The sequence below is a fragment of the Polyodon spathula genome, chromosome 6 (assembly GCF_017654505.1).
Source record: "Polyodon spathula isolate WHYD16114869_AA chromosome 6, ASM1765450v1, whole genome shotgun sequence".
Lineage (NCBI taxonomy): Eukaryota > Metazoa > Chordata > Actinopteri > Acipenseriformes > Polyodontidae > Polyodon > Polyodon spathula.
In genome coordinates, this window is record NC_054539.1 from 74,044,101 (window position 1) to 74,070,966 (window position 26,866).

Sequence of the window (26,866 nt, forward strand, 5' to 3'; positions counted from 1 at the left end):
ATATAGTAAATGAAGACAGGTTTTCATTAAATTAAATGAAAGGAATTGAGATGCACTGGAACTCTGTTGCACGTATATTATTTTCGGAAATCTATGTTTTCCATGTTTCATTGAATATTTAATTGCTACCATATTCATTAGGGCATTATGGACACATTAGTCACTGAAGCATTTTTTTAAATTAATTTATACTATATATATATATATATATCTATATATATATATATATATATATATCTATATATATATATATATATATATATATTATATATAATAGATAAAAATTTGAAAAAACACCGTTGTAATAGCCAGCATGGAAACTGGCACAGAATGTGTTTTCTTATTTACAGATAGCATGGAAAGTTAAGGAAGGTCATGTTACTGATCTTAGGCTATATTTGTATTTTATGTTATGTTTAGTCAACATTATACAAATACTAACAGAGAGTAAGGCAACATTTGCAAATATAGTTTGAAAATAAAATGTACTCATACTAGACATTTTAAATTTACTCCCTAGAATCTGATCAGTGCACCTAAATGTAATGTGAAAGTTAGATTGGAAGATATGTTTTTTAGAGTTAAGTACTGCCTTCAGAATTCACCCTATGCACCTTACATAATCAAATACAAAAGCCTGATGTCCATACATGTTATGGTACTCAAACCAGATTCTGACAGGGTGACACCTTTCGAATGAACATCAAAATCAGAGAAAGTTATCACAAGTTAAAGAGAAAATTAAAATAACAGGTATGTGCCAGTTAAAAATGATCGAAAAAATGAGGACAGTGGTACTTAATGGGTTCATGTGAAACAAGGGATATTCGTGATAAAAACAAGAATGAGCAATGCATGGTAACGGAAGAAGTCGGCGTCTCGGCACTAGGACCCAGGTGTGACACCCACAGCTGCTGAACAGAGATCGTGGACCTTCACAGTAAACGCTGGTAGAATCCTGCTTGGAAAGGCTGTATAAAAGCCATGCACAGATAGATCTTCGCAGGTATTGAGAGAGCTTTCGCTTCCAACACACCATGGACTAAAAGAAAAACTTGTTTCTATAAACACACAACCACACAGAACTGCGAACCAGTGTGACAAGAAGGATATCTTTAAATAACGAAGACATCAGTAAAAAGAAGATATATCATTGAATTCATGAATCCATAAAGTGTGCACAAATGGCGAAGAGTCTTCATATACTACAAACAAATGAAAACTTCATGAAGTAGCAAAGACCATGCAACGACTTAGCAATGTGTGCTCGAAACACCGTCACTGGAAATGCTATCATAGAAAAACACGTTTTTCCTGTGAAAGGAATGGAATTCTCATGACTGGAGAAGTAACCCGCGCTACATTCATTAAAGTAAGGTAAACGTTTATAGTTTATACTGAGTCTAAATGAGGGAAGTGTTTGTGAATATATTCAAATATGTATGTTGATGAATCGCTAACGGATCGAAAACGTTATGCTGCTAGCTATTTAAACCGAATTATTCTTTTGTATGTGTATAACACGTCAGCAAACTAAAAAATAGAGTTCGTTTTAAAACGAATACCATTTCCCCCAGTTATGATAGAAGCGATAGAGGTTTAAGTTTAGGAATGGAGCAGTCCAGTAAGTTTAAACCAATGCCTGTCTTACCCGACCAGTCTTGGACAACGAATGCATTTAATCACACAAATGGGAATAACAGTAATGACACTAAGGGAGACGGAGTCGGGGACTTGGCTGTTCAAACCAGTTTAGCAATAACTCTATCACTTATAACTCTCGCTACAATGTTGGCCAATGGATTTGTGATTGTTACTATTTATCAAACTAGAAAGCTACACACTCCTGCAAACGTCCTTATTGCTTCTCTGGCCGTCACAGACCTTTTAGTATCCATTCTGGTGATGCCTATCAGCGGTCTCTACACAGTGAGTGGCACTTGGACTTTAGGACAAATCGTTTGCGACATCTGGCTGTCCTCAGATATCACATGTTGCACTGCATCCATACTTCACTTGTGCATAATCGCCTTGGACCGGTACTGGGCAATAACTGATGCTGTTGAATATTCCAAGAAGAGGACCCCGGTAAGGGCAGCCGGGATGATTGCAGTAGCCTGGGTCATTGCGATCTCCATATCGATGCCGCCTTTGTTCTGGCGTCATGCTAAAGCAGAAGAGGTCATTTCATGCATGGTGAACACTGATCACATTTTTTACACACTTTATTCCACCTTTGGAGCCTTCTACATTCCGACTTTATTGCTGCTTGTTCTGTATGGGAGGATCTACGTGGAAGCCCGATCTAGGATTCTAAAACAGGCACCGAAAAAAGCAGGCAAAAGACTGACATCAGCGCATTTACTCGCCGATTCCCCTGGATCAGCAGCTTCAACGACGCTCCTGACGTGCAGAGCACAAGAACCCTCCTCTGGTGACACCGGCGCCCCAGTGTGTCTAAACCATCACGTCCAGGTGACCGTGTCTGATGCGCTTTTGGAAAGGAAGAGGATCTCGGCTGCTAGGGAACGGAAGGCCACTAAAACTTTGGGTATCATTTTGGGAGCTTACATTGTGTGCTGGTTGCCCTTCTTCATTATAACCCTGGTCTACCCTATTTGTACGACTTGCTGGTTCCACCCAGCACTCTTTAACTTTTTCACCTGGCTGGGTTATGTAAACTCTTTAATTAACCCTATCATTTACACCATGTCGAACGAGGATTTCAAACAGGCTTTCCAGAAACTAATGCGCTTTAGATGCTGCACCTCGTGATATGCCCTTGTAGATTGAAGTCGACTGAAAAAAGTTGTCTTTTATTTCCGTTTCTAAAGGTAATCTTTACAGCCGCTGCAGTTAAATAATGTTTCAGCTCTTTTGCAAGCTGCTCTTGGTAACGCGCGTAAGCAGATAACCCAAGCAACATCTGAATCGTCTTACTCATTTCAATAGAAATAACCTATCGGCAAACCGTTCGGTGTTTCATTTGGAGTTGAACGAGCATAGAGACTACATATACCATCGCAATGTCTCAGCTTTGTGATACAACTTACAGTCTCTTTAGAAATTTGTGCTCTTGGAAAGATTTATTTGGACAAACTAAGAAAAGTAACTGTAAACGCAAAAATGTAACAGTAGGAAAACCAACATTGTATTGTTTTTATAATTAATGATGTCAACATGCGTGTCCCATGCTTACTGGAACAATTGTATTTATTTCCATGTGTTGATGTTTGAAAAGGTCTTAAATTATATTTTGGTTCCTAAAAAAAAGAAGGTGTTTCCCACTTTGCAGGCCAGCTATGGTAATACGATTTACCTCATAATTAATCGTATTGTGTATGTTTTATTTTAGTTTTTTACATTTCTGAATTGTTTTAGAGTATGAGATCGTCCCTCTCTTATGAATGGTTTTAATGAAAGCACCGCCGTTTTACTGTAGTATGCACAATGCTGTGAGCGCGTTGTATCAGTACAAACACAACACAGCTACTGCAATGTATTTAAAAAGACTGAATACTTACACTTGAACTGCACGAGGCGGAAACAAAGTGGGCATTGATGATGATTGGTGTTTTATTATTGCTGTTTGGAGAGACTGTTTTACAATTGTAGTAAGGTTTGGTTATTGGATTTTTGGTCTCAGACATGTTAATAAATTAACAGTAATACTATATGATTTATTTGAAACAACATGCAGCCATTTTATTAATCCAAAAATATAATCAAAAAAGGTAAAGGTCATAGCAAATGTAGTGACTTGCAGAGCCACAGTGAAGATGACAGAATTCTGGGTGTTGAAAGAGGTGAGGGTGACTCATGAAGTTTTATGTCTGTGGTCCCAGATTGAATATTCTTGGAAAACAGTTATTGAGGGTGTTGCAAGAATGTCTGTGTGCAAGAGCAGCATCATCTTTCCAGAAAACAGGTGCCAGAAAACAAACAAAATAAGCTTTGCTCCTCTGGGAGGAACAGGGAGGGAGATACAGCACCTTGTCCAGTTTGTGAGGGGATGGTTTGCCACAAACCACACAAAACCAACTCTTATGGAATATCTCAAAGTATGCAACTTTATTACGTTTAGGACTATATATATCCCTTTTTGTATTACACATAGCCTTACTGAAAACTGAACCCTGTGCATAGCAGTTGGAATATTTAAGTATCATAGCTTTTGCTGCATTGTTAATTGTCAGGTTCTTTCTCCAGAGCAACCTAAAGTACATCACTCTCACTGAGGTTACACCTGTCTTAAAACCAATAACACATGACCATATATATTGCCAATGGGCACCATTAGGGGCATAATTCAACTGTCCTTGGTATCAATATTCAGTATATATTTTTTGATGATAAAACACTAATCTCTTAATCATGAATATTCCTTTGTCTTGTTAAGAAAAATCTCTGCAAAATCCCAGAACAATGCAAAACATCAAAATACATCAAAATATTGAAAAGACTTGTGACATCAAATTGGTAACTGCAATCAAAAGCGATTTTACAGTTTTTATTTTGCACAGAGAATTCTGCATACACTATATACAGTGTTTACTAAACATAGAAAGAAAATGATATGCCATTATTATTTTATGCTGAACATTCAGGACTTCACTGTGTATAAAATGGAAATATCTGTTGTGCAATGAATGCTTTAATGAATACAATATTAAATATTATAATTCTTTACTATTGTACTTTCTGTCCTCTTGCCAATCAAAACGCTTTATTTTCTTGGTTTTTTTTGTTCTTTTCAGTGCCTTAGCCTTATTGATGTTACTAGTGTCTGCTTTCCTTTCTGGATAACTCAGAAAACAGATAGATGTGTCAGTGGTCAATCTTTTAGGTAGCATTACAAACCTGACAGCTTTTATTTCAGACATTCTGCTGCATAACTCCTTTTCATGTAGGTCAGGTGCTTTCTTCTTCTTCTTCTTCTTCTTCTTCTTCTTCTTCTTCTTCTTCTTCTTCTTCTTCTTCTTCTTCTTCTTCTTGTCACACTACAACATAATGCTGTATAATCTCTGATTTGAGAAAACCAGAAACTGTAAATGATACAATCATGACTGTGCTACTGTATATGTCTTAATAAAAATTGATTAAAACCTATTTCCCAACTTTAAAGATAACCTGTTAGTATTTTTTGTTATTGCATTTTTTCTTTGCTGTCCCAAGCCGTGTTCACAGGCAATATATTTGTTTTAATCTGCATTTCTTACAGGACACAAATCCACTGTGCATTGTGTACATTCTGTTATTATGTATGCCTACCTACATCCTGTCACAAGGCCAGCAGAAGTAATGTAGGGTTGTACTGTCAGCACTGTCATAGTCTTTTCCATGGTATACCACTGCTAAGTAAGTAAGAAAAGACACTGTCTGTCTGTTCACTAATCTCACACGCACTGCACATGCAAAATTGCAGTTCTACTAGTTACGCATCTCAGCGTGGTTCTATTTATTTAACGTCTATGCAAATGCCAATGCAAACTGTCATTGTACTTTATATGCAAATAAAGAGGTCTTAATCATGAATGCATGCACTGAAATACATGTTCAATATGAACAACTTTACAAAATGTCCTTATAATGCAGTTTTTCAGAGAGCAGCTCAACCTGCAAGGCTTCACACAAACACTTTTTATTAGTACTGTATTTTTATATTTTTATATTGGGAGTTAAATCTCCAATGTAAGAGAAGGGTGGGTTTAATCAAGGCTCATCCAAACAGTGTAAGAGAAGGGTGGGTTTAATCAGGGCTCATCCAAACAGTGTAAGAGAAAGGTGGGTTTAATCAGGGCTCATCCAAACAGTGTAAGAGAAGGGTGGGTTTAATGAGGGCTCATCCAAACAGTGTAAGAGAAGGGTGGGTTTAATCAGGGCTCATCCAAACAATGTAAGAGAAGGGTGAGTTTTTTGAAAGATATAAAGTGTTTGTAACTGATTAATGCATATTTGTTCTTGATGGTATTCAAAAGCAGGTACACTCGAGTTGCTTGCACTTTAGTGTATATTCCATCGACACAATTTTTAAATAAATAAATGAAAAATAAACTTTTTCAGAGGAGAGCATTCAGCAGGGTATGCTGTGTTTTACCATATACAGCATTATTTGTGAGTATGTGAAAAATAAATCTGAATCAAGAACATTAGACCTGCTGCTTTTTATCATAAAGTATATGTTAAAGTATATGTTCTCTATATATAGTGTGTTTAGTCACTTTCCTGAGGTGGTTAAAACTTTTTTGAGGTGGTTAAAACTACTTAAAGCTGGTGTGATCTGTTTGCTCTGTGTTAACTGAAACCTCTGAAAAAGCAATCAGCAAATCTGAAATCATCTCGTCATTCCTTGCACACTATCTGTAAGTGAAAAGGCAATCGACAATGACCGCAACTAAGTAAATTAAATAGCAATAGGCAAATCTGAAATCAACTCGTCTCTCCTTGTACACTGAAATGTCTGTAAAAGAAAAAGACATCGGCAACCAAGTAAACAGAAAAGCAATCAGCAATAGGCTACCAAGTAAAGGAAAATGCAGTCAGCAATAGGCTACCAACTTTACATCCCTAACAAAAAAGGATCTGGCTTATTTATGGGTTCATTTCTAGATAAAAGGGTACCGGATCTTATAATTAACCCTGATAAGGACATGTCGGAAAACTGACTTGTGTATATGAACGAAATGTGTTTAGGAACGTCTGTTCAGGATATGCAATACATCATTGGAAAGCTCTAATTCTGTACTTTCAAATAAGCCAGGACCAGGAAGCTATTACAGTGCCTGAGATATTCACGCGAGAAGGTCTGGCCTACCGATACAGTACACCTGGGGTCCATACAGACCCCAAACCTAAAACTATTTGGGAAACTCAGCCAGGCTACCTGGACTAGAATTATCCTTTGAATAGTGAAACCTGATGCATACCTGATAACTACCTAGAAGGAAACAAAAATCAAGTCACTAGATCCACATAATAAGTGATACTAAAGCACTGTGGGGTCTGAATGGACCCCAGGTTACCTTATAAGGGTTAAGGAAGAGGGATAGTATTTATATATTTATATATTTATGCATCTGGGGCCTTGTTTACTAAGCAATGGTAATTTGGCCAGAATTGCAGGAGGGATATTGATATGACTGCTCATGGTATTTCAATAAAAGTATTTATAGGTCGGTTCGGGCAGGTTGTTTGTCAGCACTACGGTGCTCTTGCCTATTTATAATAATAAATTGATTTATTTGGCTGACGCATTAGTTATCTAATATACAAATTCATTGATACAGTTGGGTTTTCACTGGAGCAATACATTGCTCAAGAGTAGAGCAGCAGTGTGCTAGCATTGAACCCAGGACTCTGGTCAACAGTCCAGAGCCCTAACCACTACTACACACTGCATATTTATATAATGTGTAGCTCTCAGGGCTGCAACTCCAGAACCAAGTTCAATTGTAGGTCAGACTTGTTTCTTGTTTGAGGTTAAGAATATATTTAAATTTTACGCTACATTTTTTTCTTCGGGTTTTGGGGAGGTGTTTCTTTATCTTAAGTTTGACAGTTTTAGTCAAAAGTTTACATACCCCAATGGAAATTTATAATTTCTAGAAATTTGGGAAGATAGGCGACAAGTGCGAGGTCAGTCCTTACTCTTGAGGGGGTATTGTCATAACATGATGCGGTTGGTTGAACGAGTGCTCATCCTACACACACAGAAACCAACTACACGACACAATGCAAAACGCGGTTTGCATGTGAAACGTAATTCGGGTTTTAACAGTTAAAATCATCAACAGTGGTGTTGTTTGAAAAACGATGTCGATATCTTAAGAACTCATTAAGTAACGTTTGAAGTACTTTCAATCAACAGTTCTACCGATGGGAACTCCCGTTTCTTGAGTAATGGCTTCCTTTTTGCCCCCTACCATACAGGCCAGATTTGTGGAGTGCTTGGGATATTGTTGTCACTCTGATCAGTCTCCTTCTTGCTCGGTCATCCAATTTGGAGGGACAGCCTGATCTAGGCAGGGTCTTGGTGGTGCCATACACCTTCCACTTCTTAATAATCATCTTGACCATGCTCCAAGGGATATCTAAGGCCTTTGATTTTTTTTTATACCCATCTCCTGATCTGTACCTTTCAACATCTTTGTTCCGGAGTTCTTTTGAAAGCGCCTTGGTGCGCATGGTTGAGTCTTTGCTTTAAAATGCATTACCCAGCAGAGGGAACCTACAGGAACTGCTGAATTTATCCTAAAATCATGTGAATCATTACACTGTAATAAAAGTGGAAGCCACTTAACTTAGTGTGCGATTTTGAAGGTGATTGGTTACACCTGAGCTAATTTAGGATTGCTATTACCAACCAAGCTATTTCAGTTTTTATTTTTAATTAATTTTCTACAAATTTCTAGAATATTTTTTTCACTTGGAAGTTGTGGGGTATAATGTGTAGATAAATATATATATATATATATATATATATATATATATATATATATATATATATATATATATATATTATATATATATATATATATATATATATATATATTATATTAATTGGTCCGATAAAAGGTGAAAATTTTGAAAGTTTCTATAGGCACAGTATGATGGCATTTTAAATAATATTAATGAGTTCTCTCTATGTATATCCTACATGTAATACAAAACATACCATACTCATTCACATTGTTGTAGGACGTGTAGGTAATAAAATATTATTTTAAATTGAAACTAAATTATTTCAGCATATTTTCTTTTTATCTAGACTACTTACAATTAGCCCAAAATAAATCATAGTGTTGCATTAACACAATATGGCTATACAACACCTTAAATATCTGCAATTTCAAATCAGTACACAGCTCCAGCCACCTATGCTCTCCGCTTTGCAGCAGCATTCAGTCATTATCAACTCATTGTCTGTGTTTATCATGCTGCTGTGAGTTGGAAGTCTAGGGTGAAATGCACTAAACGTGCAATGCTGTTAGCGACTTTTTTAGGGAATGCTTTGTGGCAGTTTTTTTTTTGTTCCTTAAACTTAGATGAATGTATAATTATGGGCGTTCCTGCATAAACTCGCAGTGCAAATGAGGGTTCTCAAATATTGTAATGAGATTACAATTACTAAAGCTGTCGACAATTGCAACACTTACAATTGCATCAATTTGTTAATATCTTTTGAAAGCATGTTTTAAACAGTTGCAATTGTTGCTAGCATTTCCCAGTCCGCTTTTTCTCGTGGGTTGCCAGTTGTGCTCAATGCATTTTTGAGGAGAACACCCAAGTACCTAATTTTCACTAAAGTCAGGGTGTACTTACAAGCCTTGAAAACACATTTATATGGCATTTCTGGTTTTCCCAGCGTGTTGGGAACAATAAACTGCACACATGTGCCACTAAGCCCTCCAGCTCATTCTGAGCATCTGTATAGGACCGTGATCTATTGTGTGTTAATTCTCTAGGCTACTAAGCACACCAAGTTAAAAATAATACTAATTAAAATAAAATAAAAAATCCTAATTTTTTAGTTTCAATTTAAAGTAATCTTTATTTCGCATTGCACACCAGTGTGTACGACGCAGCAGCATGGGTTATATTGTGTTACCAGCAGGATAAAGTACAAGAAAAGCGCTCTAGGTATTCTTTTGATTTTACTACTTCACTGTATAGGCCTACTGGACAGATTTATATTTGTACATAATGTAATGTGTACCCTATCAAAACACATTAGTGTTATTTCAGTGCAATGATTTATATTTAAAATGCATCAATAACTGTCAATATATGTGCGTGTGATTTTATGTATTGTTTTTAAACCCGACACCTCCTTGTGTCGGATAAACATGTCTGGTTTAGTGAGGAGCTGCTGTATGATCATAAAAAGCTTCTTGGGGGTGAAGGTTGGGACCCCACTATAGAATCTGATGGGATTAAACTGCCTTTCATTTTTTTATATATAACAGTATTAAAATAGGTACAATGAAGACGGAACAGAGTGCATTGTACCGAGGATGTTTATATTTAACAAAAACTATGTTATTTTGATTCTTGCACCCAACAATATTGCTTAATTAAAAATGTTAATGTTTCTGTTTGTTTTCTGCTTCATACCATAGAATTCTGCTCTGTCTGAAATGTATTGGTTAACCACTGTATCTATGACCTATCGTCAATAAATAATGACTAAGCCATGGTCATTTGATAAACCCTGCTTTTCTTGGAGTGCAGAAGTGATCAGAATACATGTTCAATTAATTGTTCTCATTGTCTGAGGCAGACAGTATCGATAGGGTAATGATAGACTGTAGACTTGAATGACACATTCCACTATTATCTCAAACATACCTCTATTAACTAAAACAATGCATAATACTGACTGGTGGAGTACAATGCAGGGGGAAATTAATAAGCAGTACATAACAATGCAATATAATAGAATTACATTGTGGGGGAACGGTTTAAAGTATTTTACAATAAGGAGGATAACAAGACCTAAAAAGGCTTTAAGTAATGCTTTAACAAAATTTATCTTGTTTATTTCAGTTGTGGATGTATTGGATTATAAACTAAAGTAAAGTAAACTAAAACTTCACACTAAAGTAAACACAACAACTAGTTTTTCTTTACTCTTTGAAAATATGAAAATGTGTGATTTGCAATAAAATGTGGTTAAGGCATTCATTCAATATAGATTAAAATGAAAATAAAGCATGATCCTTATCAATATGTAATATACAGGACTGCCAAAGTATGCACACCTGCACTCAATCAATTATTTGGCTGTCTAAGTATACTGTTACTTGGAGATTAAATATTTTACAAGCTAATTACTATATAAACTACATAGTTATTGCTGGTCATTACCCAGTTATCCCAATGTAATTGCATGGCTATTCCTACCCTGCAATATAAACTACACAGTCAGTGCTGGTCATTACCCAGTTATCCCAATGTAATTGCATGGCTATTCCTACCCTGCAATATAAACTACACAGCTGTGCTCATTACCCAGTTATCCCAATGTAATTGCATGGCTATTCCTACCCTGCAATATAAACTACACAGTCAGTGCTGGTCATTACCCAGTTATCCCAATGTAATTGCATGGCTATTCCTACCCTGCAATATAAACTACACAGTCAGTGCTGGTCATTACCCAGTTATCCCAATGTAATTGCATGGCTATTCCTACCCTGCAATATAAACTACACAGTCAGTGCTGTTCATTACCCAGTTATCCCAATGTAATTGCATGGCTATTCCTACCCTGCAATATAAACTACACAGTCAGTGCTGTTCATTACCCAGTTATCCCAATGTAATTGTATGGCTATTCCTACCCTGCAATATAAACTACACAGTCAGTGCTGTTCATTACCCAGTTATCCCAATGTAATTGCATGGCTATTCCTACCCTGCAATATAAACTACACAGTCAGTGCTGTTCATTACCCAGTTATCCCAATGTAATTGCATGGCTATTCCTACCCTGCAATATAAACTACACAGTCAGTGCTGTTCATTACCCAGTTATCCCAATGTAATTGCATGGCTATTCCTACCCTGCAATATAAACTACACAGTCAGTGCTGTTCATTACCCAGTTATCCCAATGTAATTGCATGGCTATTCCTACCCTGCAATATAAACTACACAGTCAGTGCTGTTCATTACCCAGTTATCCCAATGTAATTGCATGGCTATTCCTACCCTGCAATATAAACTACACAGTCAGTGCTGTTCATTACCCAGTTATCCCAATGTAATTGTATGGCTATTCCTACCCTGCAATATAAACTACACAGTCAGTGCTGTTCATTACCCAGTTATCCCAATGTAATTGTATGGCTATTCCTACCCTGCAATATAAACTACACAGTCAGTGCTGTTCATTACCCAGTTATCCCAATGTAATTGCATGGCTATTCCTACCCTCCAATATAAACTACACAGTCAGTGCTGTTCATTACCCAGTTATCCCAATGTAATTGCATGGCTATTCCTACCCTGCAATATAAACTACACAGTCAGTGCTGTTCATTACCCAGTTATCCCAATGTAATTGCATGGCTATTCCTACCCTGCAATATAAACTACACAGTCAGTGCTGTTCATTACCCAGTTATCCCAATGTAATTGCATGGCTATTCCTACCCTGCAATATAAACTACACAGTCAGTGCTGTTCATTACCCAGTTATCCCAATGTAATTGTATGGCTATTCCTACCCTGCAATATAAACTACACAGTCAGTGCTGTTCATTACCCAGTTATCCCAATGTAATTGCATGGCTATTCCTACCCTCCAATATAAACTACACAGTCAGTGCTGTTCATTACCCAGTTATCCCAATGTAATTGCATGGCTATTCCTACCCTGCAATATAAACTACACAGTCAGTGCTGTTCATTACCCAGTTATCCCAATGTAATTGCATGGCTATTCCTACCCTGCAATATAAACTACACAGTCAGTGCTGTTCATTACCCAGTTATCCCAATGTAATTGCATGGCTATTCCTACCCTGCAATATAAACTACACAGTCAGTGCTGTTCATTACCCAGTTATCCCAATGTAATTGCATGGCTATTCCTACCCTGCAATATAAACTACACAGCCAGTGCTGTTCATTACCCAGTTATCCCAATGTAATTGCATGGCTATTCCTACCCTGCAATATAAACTACACAGTCAGTGCTGTTCATTACCCAGTTATCCCAATGTAATTGTATGGCTATTCCTACCCTGCAATATAAACTACACAGTCAGTGCTGTTCATTACCCAGTTATCCCAATGTAATTGCATGGCTATTCCTACCCTGCAATATAAACTACACAGTCAGTGCTGTTCATTACCCAGTTATCCCAATGTAATTGCATGGCTATTCCTACCCTGCAATATAAACTACACAGTCAGTGCTGTTCATTACCCAGTTATCCCAATGTAATTGCATGGCTATTCCTACCCTGCAATATAAACTACACAGTCAGTGCTGTTCATTACCCAGTTATCCCAATGTAATTGTATGGCTATTCCTACCCTGCAATATAAACTACACAGTCAGTGCTGGTCATTACCCAGTTATCCCAATGTAATTGCATGGCTATTCCTACCCTCCAATATAAACTACACAGTCAGTGCTGTTCATTACCCAGTTATCCCAATGTAATTGCATGGCTATTCCTACCCTGCAATATAAACTACACAGTCAGTGCTGTTCATTACCCAGTTATCCCAATGTAATTGTATGGCTATTCCTACCCTGCAATATAAACTACACAGTCAGTGCTGTTCATTACCCAGTTATCCCAATGTAATTGCATGGCTATTCCTACCCTGCAATATAAACTACACAGTCAGTGCTGTTCATTACCCAGTTATCCCAATGTAATTGCATGGCTATTCCTACCCTGCAATATAAACTACACAGTCAGTGCTGGTCATTACCCAGTTATCCCAATGTAATTGCATGGCTATTCCTACCCTCCAATATAAACTACACAGTCAGTGCTGTTCATTACCCAGTTATCCCAATGTAATTGCATGGCTATTCCTACCCTGCAATATAAACTACACAGTCAGTGCTGTTCATTACCCAGTTATCCCAATGTAATTGCATGGCTATTCCTACCCTCCAATATAAACTACACAGTCAGTGCTGGTCATTACCCAGTTATCCCAATGTAATTGCATGGCTATTCCTACCCTGCAATATAAACTACACAGCCAGTGCTGTTCATTACCCAGTTATCCCAATGTAATTGCATGGCTATTCCTACCCTGCAATATAAACTACACAGTCAGTGCTGTTCATTACCCAGTTATCCCAATGTAATTGCATGGCTATTCCTACCCTGCAATTTAAAGTGCTACCAACATTTCTTCAAGTAGGGATGCAGGAATGTGAGTTACAGTCAATGGTATGTTACAGTACAAAAGTATTGTTACTGCATTTGTAAATCTGTCCAAGAAAAACCAAAACAAGTTGAGCCTGCATGCCTTCTTGTTATGAAGGGTTAGGATTAAACAGCTCATTCTTTTGAAGGGCTGGGATTAAACAGTTCATTCTTTTGAAGGGTTTGGATTAAACAGCTCATTCTTTTGAAGGGTTAGGATTAAACAGCTCATTCTTTTGATGGGTTAGGATTAAACAGTTCATTCTTTTGAAGGGTTTGGATTAACAGTTCATTCTTTTGAAGGGTTGGGATTAAACAGCTCATTCTTTTGAAGGGTTAGGATTAAACAGCCCATTCATTTGTTATGAAGGCATGCTTAAGCAGTAAAACAGTTCAGTCTTCATGGCATTGCATCATTTATTGTATTTTTTTTCCTACCAGGATCAAAAAACCATGCTAAAAATAGCATGGTTTCTGCTTTTTGTTAAAGCCCGGTTTCATGTGGTCTGCAAACACATATTTACCTTCAGGCATAAAACAACAACAACGAATAACAAGCAGAGATGTAAATTACAATGTAGTCTACAATGTGGAAGAAAACTCCTGACAGCCAAAGTGGATTTTGAGTAATCTGACTAACTTTCAAAAGTGTGAATCAGCTTTGCTTTTGAATTTCAACTTAAATGAATGTTCAGTTTTGCTCAGGTTAGCCATGCAGTTTAAGTAAATACACACAGCCCAGACTGGATGCATGATGTTGTCTTTTCAAGCAATGTTGTTTTTCGTGACATGAAAAGACCTGTGTCTGTCTCTCTTGTAACAAGGCCTCGGTCTCAATGGTTTTATTTCTGCTTAAAGAATAAATTAATAAATAAATAAATAAATACAAACATAAATAAATAACAATTTTTTGTTTGTTACAGCTGTATTAAGAGAGATCAGCTTGACATATGTTACCAAGTATTGAAAATAACCCCCACAGTATCCCCTCTCACACATACCAAGGCAATGTCAGAATAATACATGGTGGTAGTGCATTAGAAGACATTAGGGTTTGACCTGTCAGGGATCAACGCTTCTTATATAGTTCAATTAAGATTCAATTAAGAGCGCTAGAGGACATTACACAGTTATAAAAATGTCAAGCACAAAGTAAAAGGACATTAAATGACAGTTGTGAGGCAGGGTGATGATTGCCAGAAGCGTTCCATCCCAGGTTTATGACTGTCCTTGGTGACCGAAAAGACTTGCACTAGAGCAGAACATTTCCCCAGCTGCGGTCTTTATTGTTCTAGCCTCATTAATAACACCTCATTCTTTTTCCAATTACAAAACTGCCACATCATTCTACTTTCTCACAACCTTGATGATGAGATCATAGCAGTCTAACCTTTTCACTGCCTGTGATAAGATCCTGGCATTTCTTCTGGTCTTACACTGTATCATTGATGAGAAAATGAAGTGCCCTATTATATAAACAGTATATATTATATTGGATACACTAGTGGTTTTAGGCACATGCAACCCATGCAATTGTATGGGTCCCCCAGGCAGCAAGGAGCTCCTGTTGTTGTGGCTCATTGTATAAAAAAAAAACTTCTATTCTGCACCAGAATCAATGACTTATTAGCCATTGTATCTCTTTTTGTATTGATACGCCACAAGCCATAAACAAAAGGCTTAAAGCCGCGCGCAAGTCAGTATGTGCTTGTAATCATGTAATCCACGATTTTAAGAAAACGGTGAGACATTAAAAAATTAACACTACAAGCAAATAAATGCCTTTCCAGCCAATGTATCATCCTTGCCTCCTTACAATGCTCAACTACATTTACAAGAGAAATTTGCTAGGTTGCCCTAATATCAGTATTGCCTGGTGTCTGCTTTTGACTGTGCCTGCCACTTTAGTGTCAGGGGAAAAACCTTTTTTTGCCTGAACATGAAATTAATAAAAAAATAAAAATTTACTTTCTACAATGTCGCAGGGATGTTTGACTGGACTCGGGCAGATATCAATTATGCACCATATTTACCAAAAATGGGATTATTGAGGTATAATTGCAGACCATGTCATTTCGAGAGCATGAAAGGTTTATTCCCAACTGTCTCTGTGAGCATGGTTTAATGATATAACACGTAAGATGAAATATGAGGGTTGTAGAGATGGCGGGAATCTTAAATGCACGTTCATTATATTGCATGGAAGGGCCACCTGGTTAATTACTGTATAGGAAGGCTCTGGTATTGACGAGATCATCAGATTATCCTAATTTAATTTAAACAAATAAAAATAATCTAAGATTTATTTTTGCCCTAGATAAATTAATTAATCCTTTCCCTAATAGTCCTCCCCTTGACATTGGCTCCGCTCACACTTCTTACATTTATTTAAAAATAAAAAAACTAGAAATCAGAAATGAGATTCCAGACACCTTCTATTAAAGAGGACTCCAGCACAATTTTACCAACTACACCTATTAAGGCTATTATGGGAGCTTTTTCTTTGATTACCTTACAGAAACTAATAGAGTTCAGCATATGAGACCTAGTACATGTTCTCTTGATCCCATTCCTACAAAACTATTAAAAGATGTTCTTGGTATTTTTAATACCGACATTTTAAAAATTATAAATGGTTCACTTTCCTCAGCTCTTAGGTAGCTGTTGTGAAGCCTATGCTTAAGAAACACAATTTGGACCCTAAAGTCCTCAATAACTATAGGCCAATCTCCTATAGTTCTAAAATAAGGTTCTAAAAAGAGTTGTAATTCAATTACAAATATTTCTAACTCTTAATGGTATCTTCGAGAAGTTTTAGTCTGGTTTTTGTGCTGCACATAGCACAGAGACGGCCCTTGTCAGAGTTATGAATGATCTGCTGATAAGCTCTGGCTTGAGCTTTCCATCAGTTTTAATTCTTCTAGATCTAAGTGCTGCCTTTCATACTGTAGACCATTCCACCCTACTGAATCATCTTGAAAGCACAATGGGACTGTCTGGCCTTGTCCTATCCTGGTTCAAATCTCATCTTTCTGATAGGTTTCAGTTCATCTCTACTGTGTAGTTAAAATCAGCATTATTGGAAGTTGTCTGTGGTGTTCCACAGGGCTTCATTCTAGGTCCCTTGTTGTTTTCGTTACATATTGACATTATCCACAGACACGGAGTGAACTTCCATTGCTATGCTGATGATACCCAGCTATATTTGTCTCTACAACCAGGAATTTCTTTTGCCTGGGTGTTATTAGCTACTTGCCTTACAGACATCAAGCACTGGATGTCACATAATTTTCTAATGTTGAATTCAGATAAAACAAAGGTTATGCTAGTGGGCTCACAGAACCAACTAAAAGGAAATGAGGGATTACATGAGCTTGACCCTTACAGTCTCTCAACAAAACTTAAACTAGAAATGAAGAGTCTGGGGGTCATCTTTGATCCCGATTTATCATTTGAGACTCATATTAGGGAAGTTACTAAAGTATTTTTTCACCATTTGAGAAACACAGCCAAACTTAGACCAATTATTTCTGTTTCTGATGCCGAGACACTAATGCATGCCTTGGTTTAACCTAGAATTGATTATTGTAATGCACTTTTTTCTGGTGTCCCAAAACATGTGGTATCTCACTTGTAGCTTTTTCAGTTTTTACTGCCGCTAGAATTCTGACTAAGACCCGGGAAAAGTGAACATATTACCCTTGCTTTGGCCTCTTTACACTGGTTTCCTGTGCAGTATAGAATTGATTGGAAGATTTTCCTTTTAATTTACAAGGCTCTAAATGGATTAGCACCTAGTTATTTGCAGGAGTAACTGATCCTGTATCTTCCAAACCGCACTCTGAGATCACAGGATGCGGGGCTGCTGGTTACTCCCAGGGTCAACAAAAGCAACACGGGAGGAGGGACGGCTTTTTCTTGTAGAGCTCTTAAATTATGGAATGATCTGTCTTTGTTTGTCAGGGAAGCTGGGACGTACAGTTTTCAAGTCAAGACTAAAAATGCTTTCTTATCTTACTGGATTTTAATGTAATTTTAAAATTGCTGCTTTTGTATTATGTGTTGTGACAGACTGGGGGGAGGAAAAAGAAAAAAATGTAGTCCAGGAGGGGTTTCAAAAGACTACCTGGCTCCAATCTGTAATAATTATCACCTGCCTGCAATTAGCAGGCAGTTATTTCAAGCAGGAGAAATGTTTGTTTTGGGCAGTCTCCAGTCTGTGTAAAGCGCGGCTATCATGAAGAAGTTAACTGCACAGCGAGAGACAATGTGCTGGATGGAGGAAAGCCACCAGCAGTGGAGCCAGGAGATGGGGTTGTCCACATTGGAAACAGAGGTGCCTGAACCAGAGAAGGGGGAGGAGGTGAGGAGCCCACATCCACTACAGTCTCAACCACCACCCCTATGATCCTGTCTGGTGCTGCTAGGTACAGGCTCTTGCCCCTTGCTCCTGGACACACTGCAGGTTTACCTGGAATCTCCCTGCGCTAGACTTGGAGCCCAGGAGTCTGCTGCATCAGTCACAGCTCTCTACCTGGTTCCCTGCTTCGCTCTCCCTGAACACCAAGATGTCGCTGGGCTGCTGCCAGCCATCACTAAGGCTCCCCCTGTTCGCTGCTTCGCTGCCCCTTGGTGATCTGTCATATTAGAAAGGAAGGGGGGAGAAATCAACAAGAAAACAGAAGGGAGACCACATCAAAACAAGAACAACAACTCAGGTAAGACAACCATTAAATGTATTTATCTAAATGCTAGAAGTATCAGAAACAAAATTCTAGAACTTGAAGCTACTGCACTAACAGGTAACTATGATGTGATAGGTGTTACAGAAACGTGGTTATCTGAGAGTGATGGGGACGAATATAATATTTGTGGGTATACACTGTATAGGAAAGACAGGCAGGACAGAAGAGGAGGAGGGGTAGCGCTATACATAAGAAACAGTCTTGAAGCCCAGGTGTTAAACCTGGACAAAGAAAATAAAACCGAATCAATATGGGTCAGAATAACGGACAAAAATTCAAAAGGCATAATAATAGGAGCATGCTATAGACCGCCAGATTCAGACGGTGAGCACAATAATCTGTTATACAATGACATTAGAAATGTGTGTAGCAAAGGAGAAGCCATACTAATGGGGGATTTCAACTTCCCCCAAATAAAATGGGAAAACCCGGTGGGTAGCGCGAAGGATGAAATAGAAATGGTGGAAATGACAAATGACTGCTTCCTAACACAATTTGTGAAGGCACCCACTAGAGGGGAGGCATGCCTTGATTTAGTCTTTTCAAATAACGAAGATAGAATAACTAAAACAGAGGTCAGAGAACCACTCGCAAACTCAGACCACAACATGGTCTCATTTGAAGTGTTTTTTAAATCCCCAAAAGTAAAGACTAAAGCTAAGGTTTACAATTTTAGAAAAGCAAACTATGAAGGTATGAAACAGAGACTAACAGAAGTAGATTGGAGTAAAATAGAGAAAACACCCACAGAAGAAGGATGGTTGTTCTTCAAAAATGTAGTACTAGAGGCGCAAAACAATTATATCCCTAAAGTAGACAAATCTAAATGTAAAACTAAATTGCCAAAATGGTTTAATAGATCAATTAAAAAAAAATATTCAGCGAAAAAAGGCACTTTACAGAGCATTAAAAAAGGACCAAAAAGAAAGTACGCAGAAAGAGTACACAGAACTGCAAACGCAAGTCAAAAAGGAAGTTAGAAAGGCCAAGAGAGAAATAGAAATGAACATTGCTAAGGGAGCTAAAACCAATTCCAAAATGTTTTTCCAATATTACAACAGCAAGAGAACATTCAAAGAGGAGATTAAATGTTTAAGAGATACAAATGGCAAAATCGTAGAGGAAGAAAAAAAAATAGCAAATATGTTAAATGATTACTTTTCACAAGTTTTTACAAAGGAAGATACTGACAACATGCCCCACATGTCATCCAGTTCCTATCCAGTTTTAAATAACTTTAGCATAACTGAGGCAGAAGTGTTAAAGGGACTAGGAGCTCTTAAAATAAACAAATCCCCTGGGCCGGATGAGATCCTCCCAGTAGTACTCAAAGAAATGAAAGAAGTAATTTACAAACCGCTAACCAAGATCATGCAGCAGTCTCTTGACACAGGGGTGGTACCGACAGACTGGAAAATTGCAAACATAATACCGATCCACAAAAAGGGAAACAAAACTGAACCAGGTAACTACAGACCAGCAAGCCTGACTTCTATTATATGCAAACTTATGGAAACTATAATAAGATCCAAAATGGAAAATTACCTATATGGTAACAGGGTACTGGGAGACAGTCAACATGGTTTTAGGAAAGGGAGATCGTGCCTAACTAACTTGCTTGATTTTTTTGAGGATGCAACATCGATAATGGATAATTGCAAAGCATATGACATGGTTTATTTAGATTTCCAGAAAGCTTTTGACAAAGTCCCGCACAAAAGATTAATTCTCAAACTGAACGCAGTTGGGATTCAAGGAAACACATGTACATGGATTAGGGAGTGGTTAACATGTAGAAAACAGAAAGTACTGATTAGAGGAAAAACCTCAGAATGGAGTGTGGTAACCAGCGGTGTACCACAGGGATCAGTATTAGGTCCTCTGCTATTCCTAATCTACATTAATGATTTAGATTCTGGTATAGTAAGCAAACTTGTTAAATTTGCAGACGACACAAAAGTAGGAGGAGTGGCAAACACTGTTGCAGCAGCAAAGGTCATTCAAAATGATCTAGACAAGATTCAGAACTGGGCAGACACATGGCAAATGACATTTAATAGAGAAAAGTGTAAGGTACTGCACGCAGGAAATAAAAATGTACATTATAAATATCATATGGGAGATATTGAAATTGGAGAAGGAATCTATGAAAAAGACCTAGGAGTTTTTGTTGACTCAGAAATGTCTTCATCTAGGCAATGTGGGGAAGCTATAAAAAAGGCTAACAAGATGCTCGGATACATTGTGAAAAGTGTTGAATTTAAATCAAGGGAAGTAATGTTAAAACTGTACAATGCACTTGTAAGACCTCATCTTGAATATTGTGTTCAGTTCTGGTCACCTCGCTATAAAAAAGATATTGCTGCTCTAGAAAGAGTGCAAAGAAGAGCGACCAGAATTATTCCAGGCTTAAAAGGCATGTCATATGCAGACAGGCTAAAAGAATTGAATCTGTTCAGTCTTGAACAAAGAAGACTACGTGGCGACCTAATTCAAGCATTAAAAATTCTAAAAGGTATTGACAGTGTCGACCCAAGGGACTTTTTCAGCCTGAAAAAAGAAACAAGGACCAGGGGTCACAAATGGAGTTTAGAAAAAGGGGCATTCAGAACAGAAAATAGGAGACACTTTTTTACACAGAGAATTGTGAGGGTCTGGAATCAACTCCCCAGTAATGTTATTGAAGCTGACATCCTGGGATCCTTCAAGAAGCTGCTTGATGAGATTTTGGGATCAATAAGCTACTAACAACCAAACGAGCAAGATGGGCCGAATGGCCTCCTCTCGTTTGTAAACTTTCTTATGTTCTTATGTTCTTATGTCTGCAGCTGAGGATTGGCGCAGCGCTTTGCCGGCTGATGCATCCTCCAGTTCTCCGGTCATCACTCCAGTTACCCCTGTCACCCCAGTGGGGTCCCTCGTCGCCAGGTCACGGCCCCTACCAGGAGGTGTCGGAAGAGGAACCGACACTCCCTCAAGTTCGCCTGAGGAAGAGGGCGATGATGAGACTTGAGGGAGGGTCATTGTGTTTTGGGGGATGTGGCCTTGGTAGGGCCGGTGTGCTACACATAATGGGGGGGGGGGGGGGGGTGTATGACAGACTGGGGGGGAGGAAGAGGAAAAAAAATGTAATCCAGGAGGGGTTACAAAAGACTACCCGCAGAATGTCACAGGAGGGAACCGGGATGAGAGTCACCTGGCTCCAATCTGTAATAGGTATATAAACCAGGAGAAATGTTTGTTCGGGGCAGTCTCCAGTCTGTGTGAAGCAAGGCTGTCATAATGAAGAAGAAACCTTTGTGAAAAAAGTAGAGTGAAGACCTTTTTGTGTGTGTGGTTTGGAAAACGGTGTTAAAGTGTTGTTTTGACTGGTAAACAGCTTAGCCGTCCAGTGGTTAGCAAGGGTAAAGAAGAAAAGTGTTTAGTAAGCCCTCCAAAACAGAGTTAGGTTTTGTTTTGTGTTTGTTTTATTTTCTTATATTTTCTGTACAATTTAATAAATCCTGCATAAAAGTGCTAAAAACTTTAAAATCCTTTGTCTGGGTCTGCATTAAAAGGACAAAACATTGTATGAATACCGGCTCATCAGTAGGTTAGTTTAGGTGATAGAGACACCATATAATGTATAGCGAGGGTTACGTAGTGTAGCCAGTTCCTGGAGCGGGACACCTCGTTTATAAGACTAGCTCTCGCCCTGTGTGGCACCTTTTATTTATAGTTTTTGTACTATTTTATTTTTGTACAGCTTGCTGTATGTGTCCTCTGTGCGTTACCATCACTGGTAACGTCACATGACCTTTATTTACTTTCTCTTTTTGTATTAATAAATCCTGCGCACCTGTGCTGGCATGTTCAACTCCACCTCCCAGGTGTCTCTCTATTGCTTAAACAGTGGCTACCCACACACGACACGAGCACCCTGTCACACACCTTTATTAAGGAAGAACCATTTTTAATAACATATGCAGCTTAACTTATTAAAGTCATATTTTTGGATATTCACAATTTACCTCATTTATCTTTAAGTAAGAGAATATATAAATGAAACTTGATCAGTAGGCATCAGTCAACAAAACTATGTGTTTTGCTTGCAAAATATGACCTGAAAATATGAAAGCAGACCTTACCCTGGTGATGCAAACATTCACACGCATCACCCCCCCCCCCCAACTCGTCTGGCAGTCTGGTTTAACCGTAAAACTACTCTGTATTTTATAATACATTACCCTGCAACATGTTTTAACATCTCATTGAAAGCTAAGACTACTCTTGGCTTGCGTGGGTTGAAGCCTATGCTATTGATTTTGGAATTTTTGTTTTTGGTACAGTTTGCATGTGGTTACATGTAAATGTTGCATGCCGTCATACTTCAAAGACCTGAATATAAAAATAGACTTGTGCCTGCAATTTGCCAATGTATTCAAACATTTTCAAGAGAACCCACATTTAAAGTTGCTTTGTAAAGCATTGTTTTAAAATAATGCTAATAAACCTTTAAAGACCTTGGTTAGTATTTTAAGCAGACATAAGCCTCTGGAATCAACCCACAGGCTTATTTTTATACCACCCTTCACATTTCTCATGGCTGCAGTGTGTCCACTCCAGACAAGTCTTTTCCACTTCCAAATTAGTGCTGTGAAGCTGTGTTGGAAGTTTGTACAGCCTCATATCTGTGTCTTGCTTTGCAGGGACCAGCCATCTGTGTACACTGGCACAGTATGTGAAGGATCTCTTTAACCAACCATTTAACTGACCAGCTAGCATGGTAGCCTGCTTGGCTTGGGGTTGGGCAGAGGTACTCAACTCTCACCCCAGAGGAGCCATTCCAGTCCAGGTCTTTTGACTGAGTTTGGAGAGTCAACTCTTCATTTTAGGACCCCCCCCTGAAAGTACCACTGGGACATCGCTAGATTGTGTGCAGGCTTCAGTGCTGACCCTTTTAACTAGACCAGTCAACTCTTCATTTTAGGACCCCCCCTGAAAGTACCACTGGGACATCGCTAGATTGTGTGCAGGCTTCAGTGCTGACCCTTTTAACTAGACCAGTCAACTCTTCATTTTAGGACCCCCCCTGAAAGTACCACTGGGACATCGCTAGATTGTGTGCAGGCTTCAGTGCTGACCCTTTTAACTAGACCAGTCAACCTGCAAACATCTTAGAAGAATTAATCAAAGGACCAATATACTTCTCTTACTCGAATTACCCAGGATTCAATTTACTGTAAATGCATTGGCCAACAATGAATACATAGTTTTGTTTTCATGAGGGTGTGGCAGAGTAGACCAGAGACCTGCACATAAATAGGGGCAGGGCAAAGCCCTACTGATTTAAACCTATTGTGTTTATTGTATTAAAGAATGGTTTGTGTATTTTGTGTTTATTTAAAACAAGTGTTTTCTTTGTTATGGTTTGGTTTAGATGTGGTATGGCAGGGGCGATTGTGATCATTTTTGCCACGCAAACATTAAAAAACCCTGTGCAGAAGGTGACCGTCTCCAGATTAATTGATTAATGTATTGCTAATCTGGAGATGGTCAACGGTATTAAAACCTGCAGCTTTTGTTGTTCAAGGTGGGTGTTCAAGAGGAGGAATGTGTGGGAGAGAGAGAGTGTGAAGCAAAGACAAAGACCAGATCAATCTCTTACGGGTTCTTTCTCAGCACTAGTTTACGAATCAAAACCATAGGGGTTGGTTTTCTGCTCACATTTTGTATGCACATGTGGCAAAGTGGCTAGTGGAGGGGAACAGGTATAGCGGTGATGCGATGCAGGAGTGACAGGCAGACACCATTTCACTGGAAACTGTTGCTTTTATTTATAATCCAGGTCTGGTGACCGTAAAATAATAAATCCCCGGCGATACACAACCATGTGTAAAGCGTGGAGATAATAAAACAGGGCACAGTCCAGAACAAAAATGAACCCACGGTCACCAGTCCTGGGTGAGTCCAGACGTGAGGGTGCGTTGTGAATACACAGATACGGTGGTGTGCAGGGGTGCTCCGGACAGTGCTGACCCTTTGCGACAGCTCTGGAGTAGTGCTCTAACTGTCTACAGTGAAATAAACACAGACAGTTAATAAACAAACACAACACGTAATCAAGTTCCACTCTCACTCCTTCCTCCAAACGTTCTACCCAAACGAAGGAAAAGATCAGCGTTACCCTGGCCCCTATATGTAATCCTGCATGATATCTAGGTAAACGGTTGCAACTGCCTCTCGTTTACCTTTCAAATCAATATGGTCTTACAACAGAGTCGTGCTTCTTTCCAGGCTGACCCACTTCCCTGACCTGGAAACTAACTGTCAGGCCAGCCCTTCCAGATACTTCTCCTCTCGTTCTTTAGCGCCCTCACAGGTTGGGAGGAAGATTCATCACCAGAACTCATCTTTCCGTCACAGCACACAACAAATAAAAATAAACAAAACAAAACCTAGCTCTACTCGAGCACTAACTCAGCATACAGGAACCTCACTAGAAGCAGGGCAGCTAAACTAGAAAAACTGCTGCCTTTTTACCTTCATCTGTGATTTCGTTAGCACAGAAGTACTGCTCAACCCTATCCAGGTACACTTTGAGACTTTCTTCATTTTCATCGAACTGGAAATCCTTGGCTCTTCCGATAGCAGCCATCCTTTTGCTCTTATTTTTAACTGTGCTGAATCCTTTTTAGCAACATCCCATCCTTGTCGTCAACTGTTACGTATTTTGGGTCCGGAAATAAGTGAGCCCAGACGAGGAGAACCGTACAAAATCAAACGTTGTTTATTATTCATGCAGTTACACACAGAACACAGACCTCAGAACACAGAACCAGAACCCCAAAGCACACATGCGCCTTCCCTTTCATCCTGCAGCTAACACGCAGCCTTACACGTGCTGATCTACACTGTAACTATTCCGTGCATGCTGTGCATGTGAACATGCATTGCACCTGCAGTAATATATAACAGAAGCCATTACTTAAAAAGCCTCATCTTAAAGCATGTATGGAGTTTGCGAAAAAGCAGATAGATGATACTGCAGACATGTGGAAAAAAGTTTTGTGGTCAGACAAGACAAAAATGTAACTTTTCAGTCTAGTTTCCAAGAGTTAAGTCTGGCGCAAGCCCAACACTGCACATCACCCAGTCAACAACATCCCAGCTGTCAAGCATGGTGGTGGCAGCATCATGTTATGGGGATGCTTCTCTTCATCAGGTACTGGGAAGCTTGACAGGATAGAGGAGAGAATGGATGGTGCAAAGTACAAGCGATTCCTTGAGGAAAACTTGTTTGAGTCAGCCAAGACTTTGAAACTGGGGAGGAAATTTACATTTCAGCAGGACAATGACCCGAAGCACAAATCCAAAGCCACACTGGAGTGGTTGATCAAGAAGAAAATGAATGTTCTTGAGTGGCCCAGTCAAAGTCTTGACTTGAATCCAATCGGAAATTTATGGCGAGACTTGAAGGTTGCAGTCTATTGACGATCCCCAACAAACTTATCAGAACTGGAGCAATTTTCCCGTGAAGAATGAGCAAACATTTCATCATCCTAGCTACAAAAGATGCTTCTACCAAGTACTGACTTAAGGGGCTGAATACTTGTGCAACCAGTAAATTTGAAAAACCGTGCACACATTATTTGTAATTCAACAAAATGGGACATTATTGGTAGGGGGAGAATACTTCTGCAAACCACTATATTATATATATATATATATATATATATATATATATATATATATATATATATATATATATATATATATATATTGTGATGGAGTGGAGTGTACATTCCAAAGCAAACTTGGTCAGCTGTGAGGCCGTGGCTGTAAAGAATTTCATACTCCATCTGGGTAAAGGTTGTGGTGATGGTTTAAAAATAAATAAATAAATAAATAAATGTGAAGACAACATAAACCAACTGGGTAGTAAACAAACTGTGAAATAGTGTAATGTGTTTAAAAGTAAAATTATAGTTAATAAATTAATGTAAATTGGTTCCCACAGATTGATGTATTAGATTAAATCAGACTTGGGTTTATATTATGTTTTGTTGAAGAAAATGTTAGAAAGGATATATGAAGGCTTTAAGACCCTGGGGAGCATATTGATGTCAGGAGTGGTCATCAATTTGTCTTAATTGTTTAATTATGTAATTGTCTAGCAGTTAAAGCTGGTAAAGTTGAGATGGCGGGGGAAAGGAGAAAAAAAAAGAGAAAAGACCAAAC

At 38.5% G+C, this 26,866-nt stretch overlaps 1 protein-coding gene across 1 annotated transcript; it reads left to right on the forward strand.

The window, feature by feature from the left end:
• The first annotated feature begins 998 nt into the window (after positions 1-998).
• On the forward strand, positions 999-4,920 carry LOC121317615 (5-hydroxytryptamine receptor 1B-like). The gene has a single exon (XM_041253734.1). It carries the CDS (start codon positions 1,612-1,614, stop codon positions 2,773-2,775), a length of 1,164 nt encoding a protein of 387 aa, XP_041109668.1. The 5' UTR covers positions 999-1,611; the 3' UTR covers positions 2,776-4,920.
• The last annotated feature ends 21,946 nt before the right edge of the window (positions 4,921-26,866 follow it).

What these genes read in the sequence shown, in the direction of transcription:
- LOC121317615 (XM_041253734.1), top strand. Translation starts at nt 1,612, where the DNA reads ATGGAGCAGTCCAGTAAGTTTAAACCAATGCCTGTCTTACCCGACCAG.